This window comes from Peromyscus californicus, unplaced genomic scaffold (assembly GCF_007827085.1).
Source record: "Peromyscus californicus insignis strain IS unplaced genomic scaffold, ASM782708v3 Scaffold_13__1_contigs__length_99412109, whole genome shotgun sequence".
Taxonomy (NCBI): Eukaryota; Metazoa; Chordata; class Mammalia; order Rodentia; family Cricetidae; genus Peromyscus; species Peromyscus californicus.
Genome location: NW_026294424.1, coordinates 92,055,338 through 92,074,776, shown reverse-complemented (window position 1 = coordinate 92,074,776; position 19,439 = coordinate 92,055,338). Strand labels below are relative to the sequence as shown.

Below are 19,439 nucleotides of genomic sequence, written 5' to 3'. Positions count from 1 at the left end.
ATTTTATAAATTTCCCCAGATATTTGTTTCTGCTGCTCTCTACAGACATAAAAGGCAAATAATCTTTTTGTGGTCTCAATTCAATTAAAAATCAAAGCTGGCTTTGGAGTTGGAGTGTGGCTCTCTCTTTCTGTAACCTCAAGCATGTTTGTTAAAGGAGAACCCAAAATCTCTGTCTCATGTCAGAAGAGCCACCTGGTATGGGACAGATAAAAACCAAAATTTAGGGACTATCATTCTATTGTCAATAATCTCATAATCCTTTGGTTTTATTTTGACTCTTTAAAACTTTTCTTAAGGTATAAACATTATCTCTACATTTATAGGATTATATATATATATGCATATATATATATATATTCAAACATTCTGTCATGATATTAATGGTCATATAGAGAACTAACTAATTCTAGAAATAAACTTCAATGATGGAGCCCCACAGTGACGATTCCATCTGGATTGTGGTAATGCCATTAAGCTAACAAACACCACCCAAAGATCAGTTTCAGACTACAAACTGCTCAGAACAACTTAAAAGCTGCTGGCTAAGATGGTCCAGCCTCACAGGCTACTCTCTCCAGGACTTCAGATAAGCCCTGCACTTTCCCATCACACACAGACCAAACAACAAATGTTACAGCTAGTTTTTCCAGGACTTGGCCATTATCTCAATTTTCTCAGGATCCCCTAAAGATGTTCTCATCCCCCAGACAACAGGAAGTAATTTTAAGAACATGAACGTGGAGTAGGTAGATTTTGGTCCTGTGGTGGGTTATGGATGTTGATCATCATTTAGGGCAATTAGTTGCAAATTGTTACTGGTCATGGTAAGGGAGAAAACTAAGCAAGGGAGGTTGGATTCAGGGATCTCTTTCTGAAAAGAAAAAGGAGGATATAAGAATGAAAGGATAAAAGGGTAGATTATTGAATCTACTTTAAACTAAAAAGCAACTATTTGTGGTGATATATTATTTACCCTAATAAAATTTCCCTGAAAATCAGAGAACAGAACAAGCCACTAGATTAAACATAGAGGCCAGGCAGTGGTGGCACACACCTTAAATCCTAGCACTCAGGAGGCAGAGATCCAGCTGGATCTCTGTGAGTTCAAAGGCACCCTGGACTACATGAGAGTGACTCAGTCTAGGAGAGAAACAGAGCCAGACAGTGGAGTCATACACCTTTAATCCCAGTGCTAGAGATCTCATGCCTTTGCTTGGGAAGCACACTTGCCTTTAATCCCAACACCAAGAAGGAAGTGATGGCTGGGTAGAGAAAGGTATAAAAGACGCGAGGAGACAGGAACTGAAGCTTTTTCAGGCTGAGGAGTCCTAGAGGTAAGATGTGGCAGTGGCTTGTTCCTTTGTCTCTCTGATCTTTCAGCATTTACCCCAATACCTAGCTCTGGGTTTTTTTTTTTTTATTAAAAGACCTATTCAATTTTAAGCTACACAGAAGAACACTCTCAGAGATGCCAGCAGAGTTCACCTAGTTGCTATTCAACCTCTCTGAGCTAGCAAGTTTTCACCCCAGCCTTTGACTCTTGAATCTTATTGATAAATAGAATGATAGAGATTTAATTAAAAGCTTTATTTGGCAGCAGTGACATAGTTGGTGAGTTCCGGCCAGGTCATGGCTTGAGCAGCTAGGCTGTTGCCAGAGAAACAGTCCAGTAACTGAGGAGCCACATTTGCTGTCTAAAACAGCAGCAAATTAAAGCACAGCCTCTGTGCAGATGGAAAAACAGCACAGGCCATTCTCTCTGCCCTGTCTCCCTCTTTCTCTCGCCTTGAACTTCCCATATTCTATCTCCTTTTCCAAGTGTTGTCATAGGACCAGGTTCATACATCTCTTGGGCATTTGAACCTTGCCAGTTGGCTTAAGAAAATGAATTTTAGTTTAAATTAATTTAAATTTAAATGATGCTTCTGGTTCTTCCTCAGTCCCATCCTACATGATTCAGTTCTGTTTCTTTTCTTGGCAGAAGTGTGGGCAGGTTCTTAGGGAAAGAGCTAATGAAAATGATTACTATAGCACACAGCCTATGGTTAGATAGGCAAGTCCAAGGCAGCAGAATCCAGTTATGAACAGAATCACATGGGTTATTCTACCTTCATTCCCTATGTTTGACTAGGATGGGTCTGTGAGATGACAAAGATTGCCTGTTGTCTTAGAGTTTTTATTGCTGTGAAGGGACATCATGACCATGACAACTCTTATAAATGAAGACATTTAATTGGAGTGGCTTGCTTACAGTTTCAGAGGTTCAATTCATTGTCATCATGACAGGGAGCATGGTGGTGTGCAGGCAGACATGATGCTGGAGAAGTAACTTAGAGTCTTATATCTTGCAGGCAACAGGAAGTCAACTGAAATATTGGGCGGTATCCTGAGCATAGGTAACCTCAAAGCCTGTCCCCACAGTGACACACTTCCTCCAACAAGGCCACACCTCCTAATAGTGCCACTCCCTATGAGATTTTGAGGGCCAGTTACATTTAACCTACCACACCTGTGGTGATTTTGGTTTCTCACAACAGTTTCTGAGTCAATAAAATGACAATAATAATGTTCTGTCACATGTTTGGGGGATTCAATAGAATGCTATGTGTGACAGGGCTCTGAATCTTCACATATGAGAAAAACTTAAAACTCTATGATATAAAATGATTCTTAGTGAGAGCATGTGATAATCTGAGGATGTCTTTCCCTGATCAGCTTGGTTAGGGGCAGTGTCAGCAGTTAACACCCAGGGCAACAGTCAGTAGACTAGATATCTACAGTCCATGTTCTACAAAAATAAACTTTTTGAATTTTCCAATAGAAATTTATATAGGAAGCAAACCTAGGGTGTACTGATATGTGTGTGTGTATGTATACATATATATATATATATATATATATATATATATATATATATATATATATATATATATATATATATATATATATACTCAAACTACATAGTTTCTGTAAATATTGAATTGTCCAGGAAAGTAACATCCATGTAATTTAGAACATAATTTACATCATTTATTATTTGTACATGGTATTTCCATGCTAGTGGCATTCACACTTGAATCTCCATAGCCAACCAGTATGAGTAGCTATTGCATTTACTTTGACACTACACCTGAGTGTAGCTACTGCATACTTATGTGTAGAACTGGGTGTTCTTACAACTTATCTTTCCATTAGTCTTTCTCTTACAGACTGTAAGAGAAAGGCTGTCTGTAGCTGTATCTTCATTTTGTGTAGCAGCAGTTCATATTACTATAAATGTCATTTCAGAGTACTAAAGGATCCTTGTTCATTATACAAAGGTAGTCTAGTTCTGAGGTTGAGAACAACTTTTCTAGGCTGATATGGTCCTTGTCATCGTTATCTGCAGCAGTCTCTGAACTCCATCAATACACTCTCTATTTCTGTGAAAAACACAAATTGTGACTTCTCATAGCCTAAGGTAGGCAACAGTTCTGTGGTAGAGAAGAAAAGTCACTGGACTTTACAGCCAACCTAGATGGCCTAGAAAGTTTTCCTTATAACATTCTGGCCCAGGTGTGAACTATGGGTTCTTTTCTTGCTCTCCAGAAGAATACTAGACCATGCTATAACATTGACATAAGTCTTACTAACAGCACAGGGAAGCAATGTGGAATATGAGCATCAGGGATCTAGATGAACTAGTTTCTACAAGAGACTCACAGTCATGGAGAGTCCTTGTGAGGAGTTTTTCTTAGGTTTTCTCTGCATGCTGCTGCATCTATTGGGCCTCTACTGTGCAAAGCACCCTGTGTAGCTTGAGGTCCCAACAAAAAGAAAGAATTGAGGAGAGAGATTTGTTTTTTCTTGCTCAGTCATCTAAGCTCTGCCTCTTCTTCCTTCCCAAGGATGGGCTTTTCTACAGATGACAGACATCAGGAAGTCTTGGTTCCTTTTGGGTGTAGTCAGAAAGTTTCTCTGGTCCTGCTCACCCAGTTGCAATCCAGACAAATCTCTCTTACCCGAGGTCCTGTGGCTGCTTGGACCCAAGTAAACACACAGAGGCTTATATTATCTACAAACTGTATGGCGTATGGCTTTAGCCACTTACCAGACAGATCTTTCATCTTAAATCAACCCATTTCTATAAATCTATATGTTACTTGTCTGCTGACATCTTATTGCTCCTTTAGCAGTGGGCTCGAGTCTCCCCAGACTCTGCCTTTCTCTTTCCTGCCCCTCTCCTTAGATTTCTCACCTGCCTCTAAGTTGCCTTACCATAGGCCAAAACAGCTTATTCATTAACCAATGGGAACAATACATATTCACCCCATACAGAAAGACTTCCCCCAGCACATAGGGGTCTTCCAGAGCTTCCAGCCATCTCCATGAAACAGCTTCCAGAGAAAGACACATTAAAGCCAGCACCTTTTCAGAAGAGTGACTGACTTGCTAGCCAGACAAAGTACCAGTTTCCAACAGAGTAATTAACTTCACCAAGAGCATAGCTGGGAAGATGTGCATTGGCATTAAGGAGCTGAAAGATTTCTTTCTCTGTAAATCTCAGGCAGATAAACAGTGCATCTTCCTGGGCCTGGTGAACACCTTGATCTTAGTGCTTAGGAGGCTGAGATAGGAAGATCACAAGTTTGAAACAAGGCTTGCCTGTAAGACAAGTTTGACACTGAGTTCAAGGCCAGCCTGGCTACATCAAAAGACGCTATCTCAAGACAAGCCATCAGACTTTCTAACAGATAGGTCATCCTTTCTGGCTAATTGATGCCTGTGGCAGAACCCTTCTAATTGGTTGAGGCCTGTAGTGGCGTCCCTTCTGATTGGTTGATTCCTGTGGAAAACTGATTGACAAATGGTTTCAGAATTGTGCCTCTGTAGTAACCATAACTCCATCACCTGAAGTATACCAGGTAACTGAGGATTTCCTTGGTAGCCAATAGGTTAGTGTGCAGTGAATTTTTTTTTAAAAGATGGTTAGTTAGTTTTGAAGGTACCTGGCCATTGAGCATAGATGTCTTCAGCAGCTCTATGATCAGCTTATGAATCTGGCTTATATGTAGTTAGAATGAAAAAAACGTTTAAAAGGGCCAGAGTGCTGTGGAGCAATCCTTCTGTACACTGTGAATATGCATTACTCTCATTGGTTGATAAAGAAGGTGACTGGCCTATAGCAAGGCAGGATAAAGTTAGGCAGGACAATCGAACTGAGGATGCTGGGATCAAGATGGGAGGAGTGAGAGAGTCGCTGGTAGACACAGAGAGAGCAAGATGGGCACTCTGTACTGAGAAAAGGTACTGAGACTAGATAAGAAATATGGGTTATTTTAATTGTAAGAGTTAGCTAGTAACAAGCCTGAGCTATTGGACAAGTGTTTATAATTTATATTAAGTTTCAGAGTCAGTTATTTGGGAAGCGGCTGCTGGTTATTCAGGAGCAGGCGGTTGGGACAGGAAAACTCCAACTACACAACAGATGGCAGTCATACTTATGTCCTGGAACTTAGAAGAGCCAAGTAGGAGTGTAGCTGGAGAGTTTTCTCTCCAGGTCCCACCAAGCCCTGGCAGTCCCACAGCCCACTTATAAAATGAACACACAGACTCTTATATTATTTAAACTGTTTGGCCTAATGGCTCAGGCTTCTAGCTATCTAGTTCTTCCATCTTAAATTAACCCATTTCTATACATCTATACCTTGCCACGTGGCTCATGGCTTACTGGCATCTTCACATGCTGCTTGTCATGGTGGCGGCTGGCAGTGTCTCCCTCTGCCTTCCTGTTCTCTCAATTCTCCTCTCTGTTAGTACCGCCTATACTTCCTGCCTGACTACTGGCCAGTCAGTGTTTTATTTATTGACCAATCAGAGCAACACATTTGACATACAGACCATCCCACAGCATAGGAGGATTGCTGAGAACTGCTGAGAGTTCAAGGCCAGCCTCAGTTACAGAGGGAGATGCTGTTTTTAAAATATTAAAAATTAAAAATAGGTTTCTTGAAAGCCTGAATGGGGCATGTAGCTTGCAAATAGGATGCTTGCCTGTCATGTGCAAAGCCTGGAGTAAGATCCAGAAGATCACTAAAGCAAAAATAGAAACAAAAATGTGTGCTGACATAAATAACAAAAATTAAAATGATTTTGAAACGTGGGTAGGAAAAAAATTTTGGACTGTCTCAAATAATAATAATTTAATCTCTGAAGATAAATGCCTTTGGCTTACACACAAGTCAAGTACCTAAGACATGGTGAATTATGTTTTCACTGTAATGAATATGTAGAGTCATTTGACAATTCACAGTTTTCAAGTTGCTGTCATATGCTCCCTTATTTTTTTTTCTGGAGCTGGGCATGGAACCCAGGCTTTTGAGTGGCATGCTGGGCAAGTGTTCTACTGTTAAGCTACATCCCCAGACCCACGCTTTCACATACATTTAAACTTATTATTATCATAGTCCTCAGAAGGGTAGTATAATATACTAATTAAAGGTATGAGTGACTCTAGAGCCAGATTGAGGGGTGTGTATAATATACCAATTAAAAGTATGGGTGACTCTGGAGCCAAATTGAGGGATGTGTGTGTGTGGTGTGTGTGTGCGTGTGTTTGTGTGTGTGTGTGTGTGTGTGTGTGTGTGTGTGTGTGTGTGTGTATGTAAACATTCCAGTCTTCCTACTTAGCAATCTTGAGTAGAATTCTTAAATTCTCTGTTCCACAGCTTCATTCCACAGGAGGGTGTTTATTTTGCCTAATTTGTAGAGCTGTTGAATTAGAGCCATAAAATACTTTGACCACTAAACATTTATAAGCTGCTCTTCCTGTTACTGCCACAGCATGCTGAGGAGTCATGGCTATTTGAAGGGGTTGATGGTGAATAGAAAGATCAAGGAGGGTGAACTTTGCCACTGAAACCATCTCCAGGCAAGATTACAGTTTGTTAAGGTGAGCCAGGCCTTCTCACACGTGGCCATGACCTTTCTCACGAGAGGCTAGTTCCCAAGTCAGGCTCGTCTCTGCTTCTACAAATAAATTAAGGTTATAAAAATGAACTTAGATGTACAACTCTATCTCCTTCAGTATGCTCTCCACATTAAGACCAGAGAACAGATATTCGGTCACAGTGTTAGCATGGAAGGTAGGATTGTGGGCCACTGTGTTTGGGCGTATATGCATTTGTATATCCTCTGAACTTTGCAAATGTGCCCAATCTGGAACAAAATCCCACTTGAGAAGAAAAGCAGAAGGCCAACATAATTCCGATAAAAGTGTCAATGAAGCCAAGTAGCTGTGTGAAGCACAATCATTAGGAAGATTTAAAAACTAACTGTTCATCCCAGAAAGGTTGTGGTATTCGAATTAAAGCAAGACTAATGGACCCATTCCGGGCGTCAAGAATTTGGTAGGTCATATAGAAATTAAGCAAATGCTAGTGGGTGGTACAGGCATGGCTCGGGGATTACCCGCAGGCAGCCTGTGCCCCTGACAACCCAAGGCAGTGCTCTCCAGTTCTTCTTTGGGCGCTAGAGAAACGCTAAGAATTTTTTCCCCACAAGAGGGCGATAAGTGCACAATGTTTCACAAGAGCGTGTAGGCCAAGCGGCTTCAAGAATAAAGTAACTTTCCGGTCCCCACCCGGGACCTAATAATGAGAAGTTGCACCCGGGAGACCGAAGCAAAGACCAACGCCCACCCACTCAGGCGCTCACTCCCACGGGAGGAACCGGTTTATGGAGTCTATCAAAAAGCGTGCTCGTTGTCCGTCCCGTAGCTGTGCACATCAGATCAAATCTGAGGCGTTAGACGAGCCTAGCATTTTCTTCTGTGAGTTAACTCTGGAAACCAACGGACATTCCTTCAAGCATATCACTCTCCACCTGTATATATTCCAGAATATATACTTCAAAGCAGTCCAAGATTGCAAACCGCGGGTGGCAAATAGGTCAGGGGGCGGGGAGAGGGGTGGTTTTCATTTGAAAAGAGATATATTTGCATCCCTACGTATGTCTACTTTGTTTGCAGACACTTCTGGATATTTGGGGTTCTGCGCTTTCGCGTCTTCTGGGGGCCTTTCGGAATCCTCCGTTGGAGCACTCCAGTTCTGGTTCAGCCAGGGTCGGCCGGGCTGCAGCTGTTTTTGCCTGGGTGCTGGGCTGCGAGTTGCAGGGAGGGCAGCCCCCCCCCCCGGGGGGGGGTTGAGTCAAGTCCTGGAGAGTGGTTCTGGGTTTTTTGGTAGAAGAACCCACCAAGCATCTGCTTCCTCATGGGTGAGCGCGGAGTGCAGAGCGTCCTCCCCCCCCCCCCCCCGCATCTCCCCTCTCCCCCCACACCCCGCCCTTCGCTGCCCTGGCATGGATTGACCAGGTCTAGCTCGGGAGACCTAATGGTCTCCTTTGACAGAACTTCCAGGTCTGGTTACCACCTGACAACACTTAGCCACAGCAAAGAGACCCACGCATGCACGCACCCCGCCCCCCCAACCCCAAGTACCCGCGAGAGTAGGCTTGGCCAGCTTGGGGACGTTCGTGTGTCTTCCTTGTATTTCCATGTTGACTTAAAATCAACCTTTCTCTTCTTATTCAGCCGGAACAGGCCCGGATCCTGGGAGAAGTGGAGGGGTTCAAGTCTTCCAAAGGGTTCGATAAACAGGTTCCGATAAACAGGTTCCGAAGAGACTTTTTTTCTTGTTTACTATATGGGGATTTTTGTTTTTGTTTTGTTTTGTCCGAAACACACACAATTCCCTTTTCTCCCCTCCCTCTGTCTGTAGCAATAAGCCGTTCTACAGCACCCTGGAGCATCCCGACTTTTGACACTAATGTAACTGGGGCAGAACCTTTGGCGTCTTTGATGAGCCTACATACAGTTAGCTGAGGTTTCACTCGCCTTCATCCTGTGTGTCACGGGGGATTTAAGGATGGTTCCTTTCTCTGCGTCAAAGGTCAAGGAAGAACGCCGCCGAGCCCAGCGGATCCCGCAAGCCGCGGATCCCAGGAGCAGGCTGCAACAGGAATCTAGACACCCAAGTGCCACTGTCCTCCAGGCTCAAAGTCCAGGGGCAGATCGTCTTCCTCAACGCGGCCCTGTGAACCTTTCCAGAAACCTCGGAGTTGTCAAAAGCTTTCATTTATTTTTAATTAAAATGCAAATCATTTGCTTTCAAGCACAGCCTTGCCCCCTCCCGCCAATGTATACATATAGAAACATAGTGTAGGATGAGCAGGGGCCGTCACTTAGCTTCGGCTTGTTTGGGAAAGCCCGGCTTTATTGGGAAGTGTGCACTGAGCTGGGAGACCCGGGGAGGTTACCCCAAGGAAAACCAAGTCCCGAGTCCCAAGAGCATTTGAAAGCGGTAAACACTGAGTCCGCCAGGCACTGCCTGGCAGGACCCCAGCCGGAGTGGACGAGTGGAGGGCAGGGCGATCTCTACCCGAAGGAGCCGAGGAGCAGCTCACTCACTCTCCAGGGATGCTGGAGGCAGATCCTCGACTACACCTGGCTAGAGGCACCGGCCTTCCCTCAGAGGCCGGCAGACTGAGTCCGGAAAACGAGCTGCCGCTGCCGCTGAAGGATTTAGGCACCCGGATTCACCACTCAGGAATCAAGAACACAGGTCCCATAATTTTTTATTGTTAGAATTAAGAATCATACTATTTTAAGTCTACAACGTGAATGACAGTTATAGAATCAACGGATGAGACTTCTTCATTTCAAACCCAGCCTTGCAACTACAGAACACAATTAAACTGGAGTGGACGGACTCATCTCTGTCTCGCTGTCTGTCTGTCTTTGTGTGTGTACGTCTGTTTCCATCTCTCTGTCTCTCTGTCTCCCACCCCCGTGTGTGTGTGTGTGTGTGTGTGTGTGTGTGTGTGTGTGTGTGTGTGCCTCTCTCCTTTTGTCTTTCTCGGGTCTCTTTTTTACATCTCCTCCCCAACACCAGATACTAAATTCTCAATAGAAAAATGATTTTTTTCCCTAAAACTACCAATTCTTTCCCTATTACAGTGTCTACTAGGATAGATACTTTTTGAGCAGTTAACTTGGAAAGCCAGTAGCTTCGTTTTCTCAGTTCCTACCTAGTCCCTGAGTAGCTCTTCCTGGAGGACCTGAACAGATGGCTGGAGGCCCTAGATTCGGGTTGCAGGCTGATCTTGTGCCACCGGGGAAATGCTGGATCCGAGTGGGAGTAGTTTGTGAGGAAGCCAGAGGCATCGAAATTCCAGCGCCAGAATCAGAGTCCATGGCTGCACCGCCACCGTGGCTTCTGAAGCCTCCCTACGAATTTGGCTGGCTGCTCGCCTCGGGTTTAGGCTCAGAGGCGGTCCGGGCGTGGAAGTGCAGAGAGTCCCTACTGCAGCTCTCCTCAGAAGCTGGAGGCTGGCGGCCCCTTAGCATACCTCCCATCCATGCAGAACCCTACCTTTCCTAGGTCAGATCCTAAAGTCTGTGAAACGACGGTGTTAACCAAGTCTTGAAGTTAATAAAGGTGGGACAGATAGAGGAAGACAAATATCATTCCCTCGACTCGGAGTGAATGAAAGGAGCAAAAGATGATTAACCGCTCGACTTTGCTCTCCCATTTCAAACTCGACCCCAGGCTGACACCTGTAAAAGACTAAGCTTAGGAATGAAAGGTACAGGGATGATTAGGGCCTCCTGCTTGAACTAACAAAGGCGCCTTGACATTCAAACTCCCTGGCGTAGCTCAATTTTTATTCTTGGGTGGTGTGTTGCATCTATTTCTGTTTTCTCAGCCTTAAATTTGGGCTCAATAATCTCATGCAGATCTGTGTGGTGGCACTCCCCCCCCCACCCCCACCCCCACACACTGGTGCATTAACTGCCTTGTTCTTCAAGATCGACCCAAGGGCTTTTCTCCTCGCTTAGGTCAACCCTGACCAGAACTTAAAGGTCAGCCACAAGGAGCAAAGCCCCTTTGACCATCGCTCCTAATCCCAGCCTACAAGTCCCGGCATCTCCAGCTTCCTCAACAGCCCGGGGCTGAGAGTTTGACCAGGCATTCTGGAGGTATTCCTGTATCTAAAGTGGTCGCGTGAATTTTAGTGATTCTGCCTCGTGTAAATCTAACTAATAAAAATAGAGGGAGAATTTTTATTATTATTATTCACCTCATTCTTCTTAGGTTTAGACTCCACGCCAGAGAAAATTATTCCCATTGAGCTGATTTCGTTCCCAGAGCAATGAGACCCCCCTATAAGTGATAACGATGTGGGGGGGCAGGAATGGAAATCGACATGGAGAAGGAACAGAAAAGGGAAGGAGGTGGAAAGATGGGAAGGGATGACTCTTAGGCCTGAGAGGGGATTAAGGACATCTATAGGCTTAAGGAGCAACAAATTAATTTACACAATTCTGGAAGAGCCCAGATGGCCTTTAATTAATCCCTTCAAAAGAAGGAACCCGGCCTGGGATGCGCCCGCTGCCTGCTCCATTAGCTCCGTTTCGCGAGGGTCCAGACACCGTTCGAGGTGAGGCGCCCAGAGCTGGTGGGGGAAGTGAAAGAGGATGACGCGAGCTGGTGTGGGCGGAAGGGACGAACTTAGACTGCTTTTCCATAAAAGGGCTGGCTTTTCATTATTCCTCTCTTTAAAAAGTAATACCCTCTTCGTCCCTGCTCCCTCCGCCCCTTTTCCATTTTATTTTGCACAATTAATTGAGCCCGGCCGCTGGCCCGGGGGCTGGAACCACTCTTCTCGCCAGGTCCCTCCCCTCTTGGCTCCGCCCAAGGGACGCTGGGGCGGGGACTAGGAGGGCGCGGCCTTACGGCTCCCTAGCTTTAGCCAATCAGAGAATGTGGCGCTCTCTGGTGGGCGTGCCCCGGGAGCGAGGCCGGGCCGAAGCTGAGCGCTATTGGAGGCGGTGGTTACGCCCAAGACCTGCGCCCCGCTCCTCAGCCCCGCCCCGGCGAGCCGCCCCGGAGTGACGTCCCCGAAAGTTCTCATTTTTGGCCCCCCACCGCCCCTCCCTTGCGTCCCCCCCAGCTAAAGAGCGGCAGGGAGGGGTGCAAATGTTTTATTACCTTTGAGAGCTTCATCCGAACTGTCAGGCCCGGAGGGAGCGAGGAGAGAAGGGAAGAGCCGCCGCGAGGGTCAGTTTGGCCAGAGGACAGGGTTTAGAAGAGCCAAGCCTGGAAAGCCAAGGAGAAATGCCAGAGAGGCGAGAGAAAGGCGGAGAGTGAGAGCAAGAGAGGGCGCCGGGGGGTGGGCGGGCGGGGGTCTCTGGGCCGGTTTGCAGAAGCGGACGGACGATCGGACCGGGAACCGACCCGTCAGAGTTTTCACACTTAGGTTTTTGTCTTTTTTTTTTTTTTTTTCCTTCCAAATTCCTTTTCGTTACCGCTACTCGGGCGCCGCGTGGCCCAGAGGGGAAGCAGGCGCGTGGGCGCGCCAAGTCCCCGGGCCGTCGGAGCGGTGGCACTGCCCTTTCTGGCGCAGTAGAGCCAGGCCCGCGGCGGTGGCAGGCGCGATCCCCGCGCGGGCCGGCTGCGCTCCGTCGTCCCCCCGAGCGAGCGAGCGAGCGAGCGAGCCAGCAGCGAGTGCGAATCAGCTGCGCAGCGGCCGGCGCTGAGCTTCCCAGCCGGATTAGAGGCGCGCACGGGGCGGAACGCGGCGCCCTTTGAAGCTCCCCCAAGCCGGCGAGCCAGCCCCCACCCTCCTACATCAAAGTGTACGCCGGGTGGCTCCCAACGTTGTGGCAAACTCTCGGGGACCAGCTCCGGGCGAGTTTTGGTGATTTCCCGCGTGGGGGCTGGAGAAGAGGAGACGCAGAGCGCTCTGAGCGCCCGGAACCGAAGCCGGCACTCTCCGAACCGAAGCCGCGCCGAGCCCGCCCGCACTCCCGCCGCCCTCGCCGGCCGCAGCCTCCCGCCGGGCGCTTGGACATTCCTGCTGCGCAGCCCGGACAGCAACTCCGTGCGCCCGCGGCCCCGGGCTCCCTTGGCTGGTGGTCGCCTCCGAGTGAGCCGAGCCACACTCCACTTGCGCCCCCCAATCCCCGGCGCCTCGGGCTCTCCGGAGCCCCGGCGGGGCCACCGGCCTGCGCGGCTGCGGGTTCGGGCCTGGCTGTGGGATGTTAGCTGTGGGGGCGATGGAGGGCCCCCGGCAGAGCGCGTTCCTGCTCAGCAGCCCGCCCCTGGCCGCCCTGCACAGCATGGCCGAGATGAAGACCCCGCTGTACCCCGCCGCCTACCCCCCGCTGCCCACCGGGCCCCCCTCTTCCTCCTCGTCCTCCTCGTCCTCGTCGCCCTCCCCGCCTTTGGGCGCCCACAATCCCGGCGGCTTGAAGCCCCCGGCCGCGGGGGGCCTCTCGTCCCTGAGCAGCCCCCCGCCGCAGCTCTCGGCCGCCACCCCGCACGGCATCAACGACATCCTGAGCCGGCCCTCCATGCCGGTGGCCTCGGGGGCCGCCCTCCCTTCCGCCTCGCCCTCGGGGTCCTCTTCCTCCTCCTCCTCCTCCTCCTCGTCCGCCTCCGCCACCTCGGCCTCTGCGGCCGCCGCGGCCGCCGCTGCAGCCGCCGCCGCCGCCGCCTCGTCGCCCGCGGGGCTGCTGGCCGGCCTGCCTCGCTTCAGCAGCCTGAGCCCGCCGCCGCCGCCGCCCGGGCTCTACTTCAGCCCCAGCGCCGCGGCCGTGGCCGCCGTGGGCCGGTACCCCAAGCCCCTGGCCGAGCTGCCCGGCCGGACGCCCATCTTCTGGCCCGGGGTGATGCAGAGCCCGCCGTGGAGGGACGCACGCCTGGCCTGTACGCCCCGTGAGTACTGTCGCGGGCCCGGGTCCCCGCGTTCCTATGCCTGCTCTCGGGTCCTGTCCCCTAGTGTGCCGGCGGGTGGGTCGGTCCTTCTGGCCACCCCAGGAGTTTGACAGTGCCAGACTAGCGGGATGGTGGCTGGGCCCGGGCGTCTAACAAGGGATGCAAGCTTTCCTGAGCTCGTCAAGCCTCGGGCAGGCCTGGGCTCCGCGGGAGAGCGTGTGTCTGGATGGAACGCAGCGCAGTGGGCGAGTTTTTGTCTGGGCTGTTGGTGAAACTGACCAGCTCTGGGTTAAGAGAGTTGGAAAGCAGGGGAAACGACCTCTGCACCCCTGTTTTTCTGGCTCTTTCTTGCCAACCTGAGCCGCCCCCAAGGCTTCAGAAGCCTGACCCGGGTTTTCCGCAAACCCAAGAGGGTAGGTAGGCAGGGCAACTACCTACCGCCCCAGGAAAACCAGGCATTCCCACGCACACCTCCTCCCTTGACGTCTCCAGCTCACATTTTTTGCCATCTCCCCGCACACCTCCAGTACACTTGTCCACAGCCGGTGGTTCCCAGAACTGGGGAGAGGAGCTTCGGGGCCTGGGCCTTCCTCCAGGTCCTGGGCAAGTTGGATCTGGGCACATTGAGGAGGGATTTTGACACTCAATGACCTAACACAAGAAAGGAGAGGGAGATAAATGTGACCTGTGACGGAGCAGTAAAATGGAGCTCCCAAAGACTTTGTCTGGGTCAACTCAATGGCCTTGCTAGTCTTCTGGCTAGTGGGCCACAGCTCCTAGAAGGCTCCTAGCCCCCAGATGGCGTCCAGGACCCGGCTCAGATCTTCTTCTCACTCTGTTCTTTGCTGGTGACGAAGTTAGTCCAAGTCACTGGAACTCCATACTTGAGGCTTAGTGGCGATAACTTCAGTAACTGAGGGAATCACATGAGGCTCTCTTGGGGAGGTGACTCCTCAGGATTATTGGGGTGTCAGGGACACGTATCAGGGTTGACTGTAGGGATCGCTAAAAGCTGTGTCCCCCTGCCCTCTCTCTCCCCCAGCTTGCAACTGCCTCAGACTAGGGACCTGTTAGTTCTCAAGTGTGCAAAACACAAGGAGCCTTTTGTTGCCCAACACAGGTTAGAGAAGTGACCAAGGTGTGTGTGTGGTGGGGGGAACAAAATGTAATATAAAATAAAAACTTAGTTACCTTCATACCAAACTACTTGTCTTCCATGCGAACAGGGACTGACCCCGGGAGGTGAGGGTGACCTTTCCCATGCCTTCCTGCTTAGTTTCAGGGTGTGTGTGTGTGTGTGTGTGTGTGTGTGTGTGTGTGTCCCATTTCAGTCCCGAACTCTTCAGCAGTGGTCTCCCTAGCCATTTGGCACTGTGGTTAAGCAGAGAGTATTTACTGCTGCCCCAACCGCACCTGGCTTTGACAAAAGTCGCAGGCACAAGCCGCCAAAAGGAAGCGCTGGGTGCGCTTCTGGTGCAGGCCACGGCTAAGCGTCTATGATCAAAGCATGGCTTTGCCAATTCTCTCCCTGTTCCCGCTCCCCCCGCCCCCCCCCCCGGTGGAGCACTGTAGCTGATCGTCTGGTCACTCTCTGTTATGATATCGGTTCTTGCAGATCAGGGATCCATTTTGTTGGACAAAGATGGGAAGAGAAAACACACCAGACCCACGTTCTCTGGCCAACAGATCTTCGCCCTAGAGAAGACATTCGAACAAACGAAATACTTGGCGGGGCCGGAGAGAGCTCGCTTGGCCTATTCTTTGGGGATGACGGAGAGCCAGGTCAAGGTGAGTGGACCTTTGACACCCCCAGGGATAGCATTCCCGGGACGTGCGGGTGTGTGTGTGGTGTGTGTGTGTGTGTGTGTGTTCACGCACACGCGCCTGTATTTTCCCCCTCCCCAAACTAACAAACTAGGTGGAGGTGGGGGGCGCTCTGAGGAGCCTGGGGAGAAGTGGGGAGCGGAGGAGAGGGTTCCCCCCCCAGACCCTGGGGTCTTTTGGAGGCAAACTGTTGATGAACAAAAGGGATCCAGTCCCCGCCTTAGAAATTAGGCTAATCTAGACCGCAGCCGGTACTGGGGGACCTCGCCTTTATCAGAGAATCAAAGCACTAAGGAAATATATCTGAGCACAGATTGAGCCGATTAGAAAGCTTGATTTGCTTATTTGTAAAGACACTCAAGCTTTTGTTTGCAGATCGAGGCTCCACTAGATATATAATTTCCTAACGGGTTATCAGCACCACAATACTTCTATATTAATTTGTAGATTAGGGGTAAATGAATCCAGAGGAACTTAATACTTATAACTTGCTTTTGGCTTAGATGAAGATGATCATTTTGGAATAGTAATTTTCCAAATGAGCTGACAAGATTTTTAGGGTATTACGGGGTTGAATTCTGTTTAAAGCAAGTTTATCCGCAGAATTAAGATACTGCAGTTTATGAAAATTTGCAAGTAAGATGTCACTTTGCTTATAATTGAGTTGTATACTTCATTTCTAGGGAATCAAATTTTAGAAGTCTGTCCCTGAAATAAAGGGATTGAATCCGCTGTGTAAATTCAATCTGATAGTTTACTGGGTTTCTGTGTTTGCTTGGTCCAGTTCAGTTTGTTACATTTGTTTCTTTATGGTGAGAGTGTGTGGGGGTCTGCTTCCTTTAGTTATATTGTTTCTCATTAAGGAGCAACATCATTAAGTCTGATACTTTATTTCCCTGCTAGCCAAGCATCACACAATCTATTTCAGCCGAGATTTTTCACGTGGCCATTAGAAAAGCATCACATTCGGAATTATTTTTGTAGTGGGTGGCCAGAGAGCCTACCACCTTAATCTGGAGGTCTTCATCTGTCACCATAAATATGTCCATATGGCCGGAAGTGAATTATTATAGCAATATAAAGAAAACCACTTTTCCTAATAATTCTAATTCCCTGAATAAAATGCACAACAGATGAGAAGCATAAAAAAGAGGGCAGTTTAAAATGTTCAGAAAATTGGTTGTTTGTGCCTGGTTCTAAAGATTAAAATACGTGTGTCAGACCCCTGTCAAACATCATGAACAGACTGAACATATTTGTATTTCCAATGAATGTCTTAGGCAACAGCAATATTACACTAGTGTTTGAAAGAATAGACAAGATCATAATAAAAATAATGTAACTGGCAACCTTTCAATTAAAAAACAACTAATGTTAATATTTTACCTTTGGTTTTATGAACATTGAGGGTAGGGAAAGAAACTTAGAACCATGATGATTCTGACTGAGCCGTTAAATGTTTCCACGCCTCTGTATTGGTTGCTATGAATGAACTGAAGTTGTCGTTTTATCAGAAAACTTGGGATCACGCATCTTAAGTGTTGTGGAGAGGAGAGAGGGGGATCGAGCAACGAAGTTAGTGCGGATTCAGGCCTCAAATAAGTACACAGTCAAGTGTTCAAAAGTGAGAAACACAGCAGACGCCACTGGATTTAATACTGTGCTCTTACGGAAGATAAATCACAAATCACACGGCACTGTAGTTGTTTGAAAGTTCTCAATCTACGATTACAAGTAAGGACTAAAATCTGCCACTACGGGAAAACGAAGCAAGTTTTCCGTTTCCAGTCGGAACGTAGGAAAAGCAAGTTTATTTTTAGGGAAGCTCGACCCAAGTCTTAGGGCCGGCCTCAGCGCTCTTGTGTTACTATCGCTATGGCAACGGCGGTGGGTTAGCGAGGCCAGCAGCCTGACTTTGACGCCTGGACCCGGGGGGCCCGCAAGGGAGGGTGGCGAGGTGGGAGCCTGGGTCTCCCGGCGCTCAATTCCCCCCGGCCCTGCCTCTGCCCTCCCCTCCCCTGCCCTCCCCTCTCTCGGAGCTCAGGTCTGGTTCCAGAACCGCCGGACCAAGTGGAGGAAGAAACACGCGGCTGAGATGGCCACGGCCAAGAAGAAGCAGGACTCGGAGACCGAGCGGCTCAAGGGGACTTCGGAGAACGAGGACGACGACGACGACTACAACAAGCCTCTGGACCCGAACTCTGACGACGAGAAAATCACGCAGCTGCTGAAAAAGCACAAGTCGAGCAGCGGCGGCCTCCTGCTGCACGCCTCGGAGGCCGAGGGCTCGTCCTGAGCGCCGCCCCGACCGCGCCCCTCAGCCCGTCCCCCCCCAACCCCAACCCGGGCCCCAGCACCCCGCTGCTCCCCGGGCCTTTGCTATTTTCTAAGATGTACATATCTATTTTTTTAACCTAGAAATTGTGGCGGGGGCTGGGGCGGGTAGGACGGCGCGTGGATGAGAAGGGAGCCCGCCGACTGCACTGCGCAAAAAACAAAAAAATAAAAACAAAAACTTGCAGCAGAACCCGCAACCCTGCGGCTCCCCAGGACCCTTCCCACCCGCGACGTCAGCCCTGCCCCCACCCCACCCCGCTCCCCACCCAGGCTAGGTCCCTTGCTCTGCGGTCCCTGAGCTCCGGGTCCGGTAGAATTCTGAAGAGTCGACGGGCAGCGCCTGGTGGGATTCTCCGAGCCACGGCAGGGCGTCGCCGCCTAGGGAAAAAGGGGACCGAGGCTCCCGCTGCCCACAACTGCTCTGCCCACTAAGTAACCTGTTGAAGGCTCTTTGTAAATAAATCGTGAGTCACACTGACTAGAAGTTACTTTATTGTGAATATTTAAAATGTAAAATGCTTTTTGGAATTTGGTATAAAGAGATGGCTACCTTTCCTCCCGTTGGTTTTAAGAGATATTCACACCACTTGGCCGTCTTTCATTTTAACTCGGGAATCTTAGAAAAGAATGTCATCGCCCTCCCCAGACACCTCCCGACTCACTCCTTTTCTGGCTCTGGATCTTATCCCCCTTCGCCGATTCTTGTGAGCCGGGCCAACCTCGCTGGGCCCCAGGGCAGCCCCAGGTCCCCCGCCCCACCCCAGGACTTAAAGCCTGAAATTGCAGGACCCGGGAGCTTCTCACACCAGCTTCTGGGTTCCCTTCCGAAATTGCACAGTCGTTTGTTGCTATTTATTAGTGATTTAAAGAAAATATTGGGGAGGGAGGAGTTACAATACCTTGTATTTAATTTAACCCCTTTCTGATAAAAATGCGTGTTAAAAGTAGATGGTGGGAATTGTTACAAGCGCTCTGGACCAGAACATAAGAATTCCATTTAGTTGCTGTAATTAAATTCGAAGTGTTTTGTATCATAAGAATACTATAGAATATGTAAATTGTTTTCTTTTTAAGCTAATAACGGTGATATATTAGCCTCTTTAACATTTATTAATTTATACGAGGAATTCGGTTTGTAAAGAAAAGGCAGCCCCTTTGCGAGATCCATGAAATGTAATGCACTTTCTGTTTTAAAGGATAAATCTAATTAAAAAAGCAACAAAAAATAGTTTGAATACGTCTGTTGCCTTGAATGAATGGGTACAGATCACCTGGCCTCATCAGGCATTTCAAATAGAAGTCAAGAGCACAAAAAAGTGTTATATAGACTTCCTGGGTAAAGTAGCTCCACCTCCTCCTCCTCCTCCTCCTCCTCCTCCTCCTCCTCCTCCTCATCATCATCATCATCATCATTACCATCACCATCATAATCATCATCAGTAGCACCATCTCCATCATCTGTTCTTTGGAGTGGAAGGATGGAGAGACAGCCCCCATTATCACTGCTTACTGGGACTG

The 19,439-nt window shown here is 48.7% G+C and overlaps 1 protein-coding gene across 1 annotated transcript; it reads left to right on the top strand.

Moving 5' to 3' along the window:
- Positions 1 to 12,956: 12,956 nt before the first annotated feature.
- Nkx6-1 (NK6 homeobox 1) lies at positions 12,957 to 19,168 on the top strand. Its single transcript, XM_052736002.1, has 3 exons — positions 12,957 to 13,760; positions 15,376 to 15,548; positions 17,629 to 19,168. The coding sequence occupies exons 1-3, from the start codon at positions 13,082 to 13,084 to the stop codon at positions 17,878 to 17,880; spliced, it is 1,104 nt and encodes a 367-aa protein (XP_052591962.1). The 5' UTR covers positions 12,957 to 13,081; the 3' UTR covers positions 17,881 to 19,168.
- The last annotated feature ends 271 nt before the right edge of the window (positions 19,169 to 19,439 follow it).

Excerpts from the sequence above, each read along its gene's own strand:
- Nkx6-1 (XM_052736002.1), top strand. The coding sequence starts at position 13,082 with ATGTTAGCTGTGGGGGCGATGGAGGGCCCCCGGCAGAGCGCGTTCCTG. Across the intron at positions 13,761-15,375 it reads ACGCCTGGCCTGTACGCCCC|ATCAGGGATCCATTTTGTTG; the intron begins GTGAGTACTGTC and ends CGGTTCTTGCAG. Across the intron at positions 15,549-17,628 it reads TGACGGAGAGCCAGGTCAAG|GTCTGGTTCCAGAACCGCCG; the intron begins GTGAGTGGACCT and ends CTCGGAGCTCAG.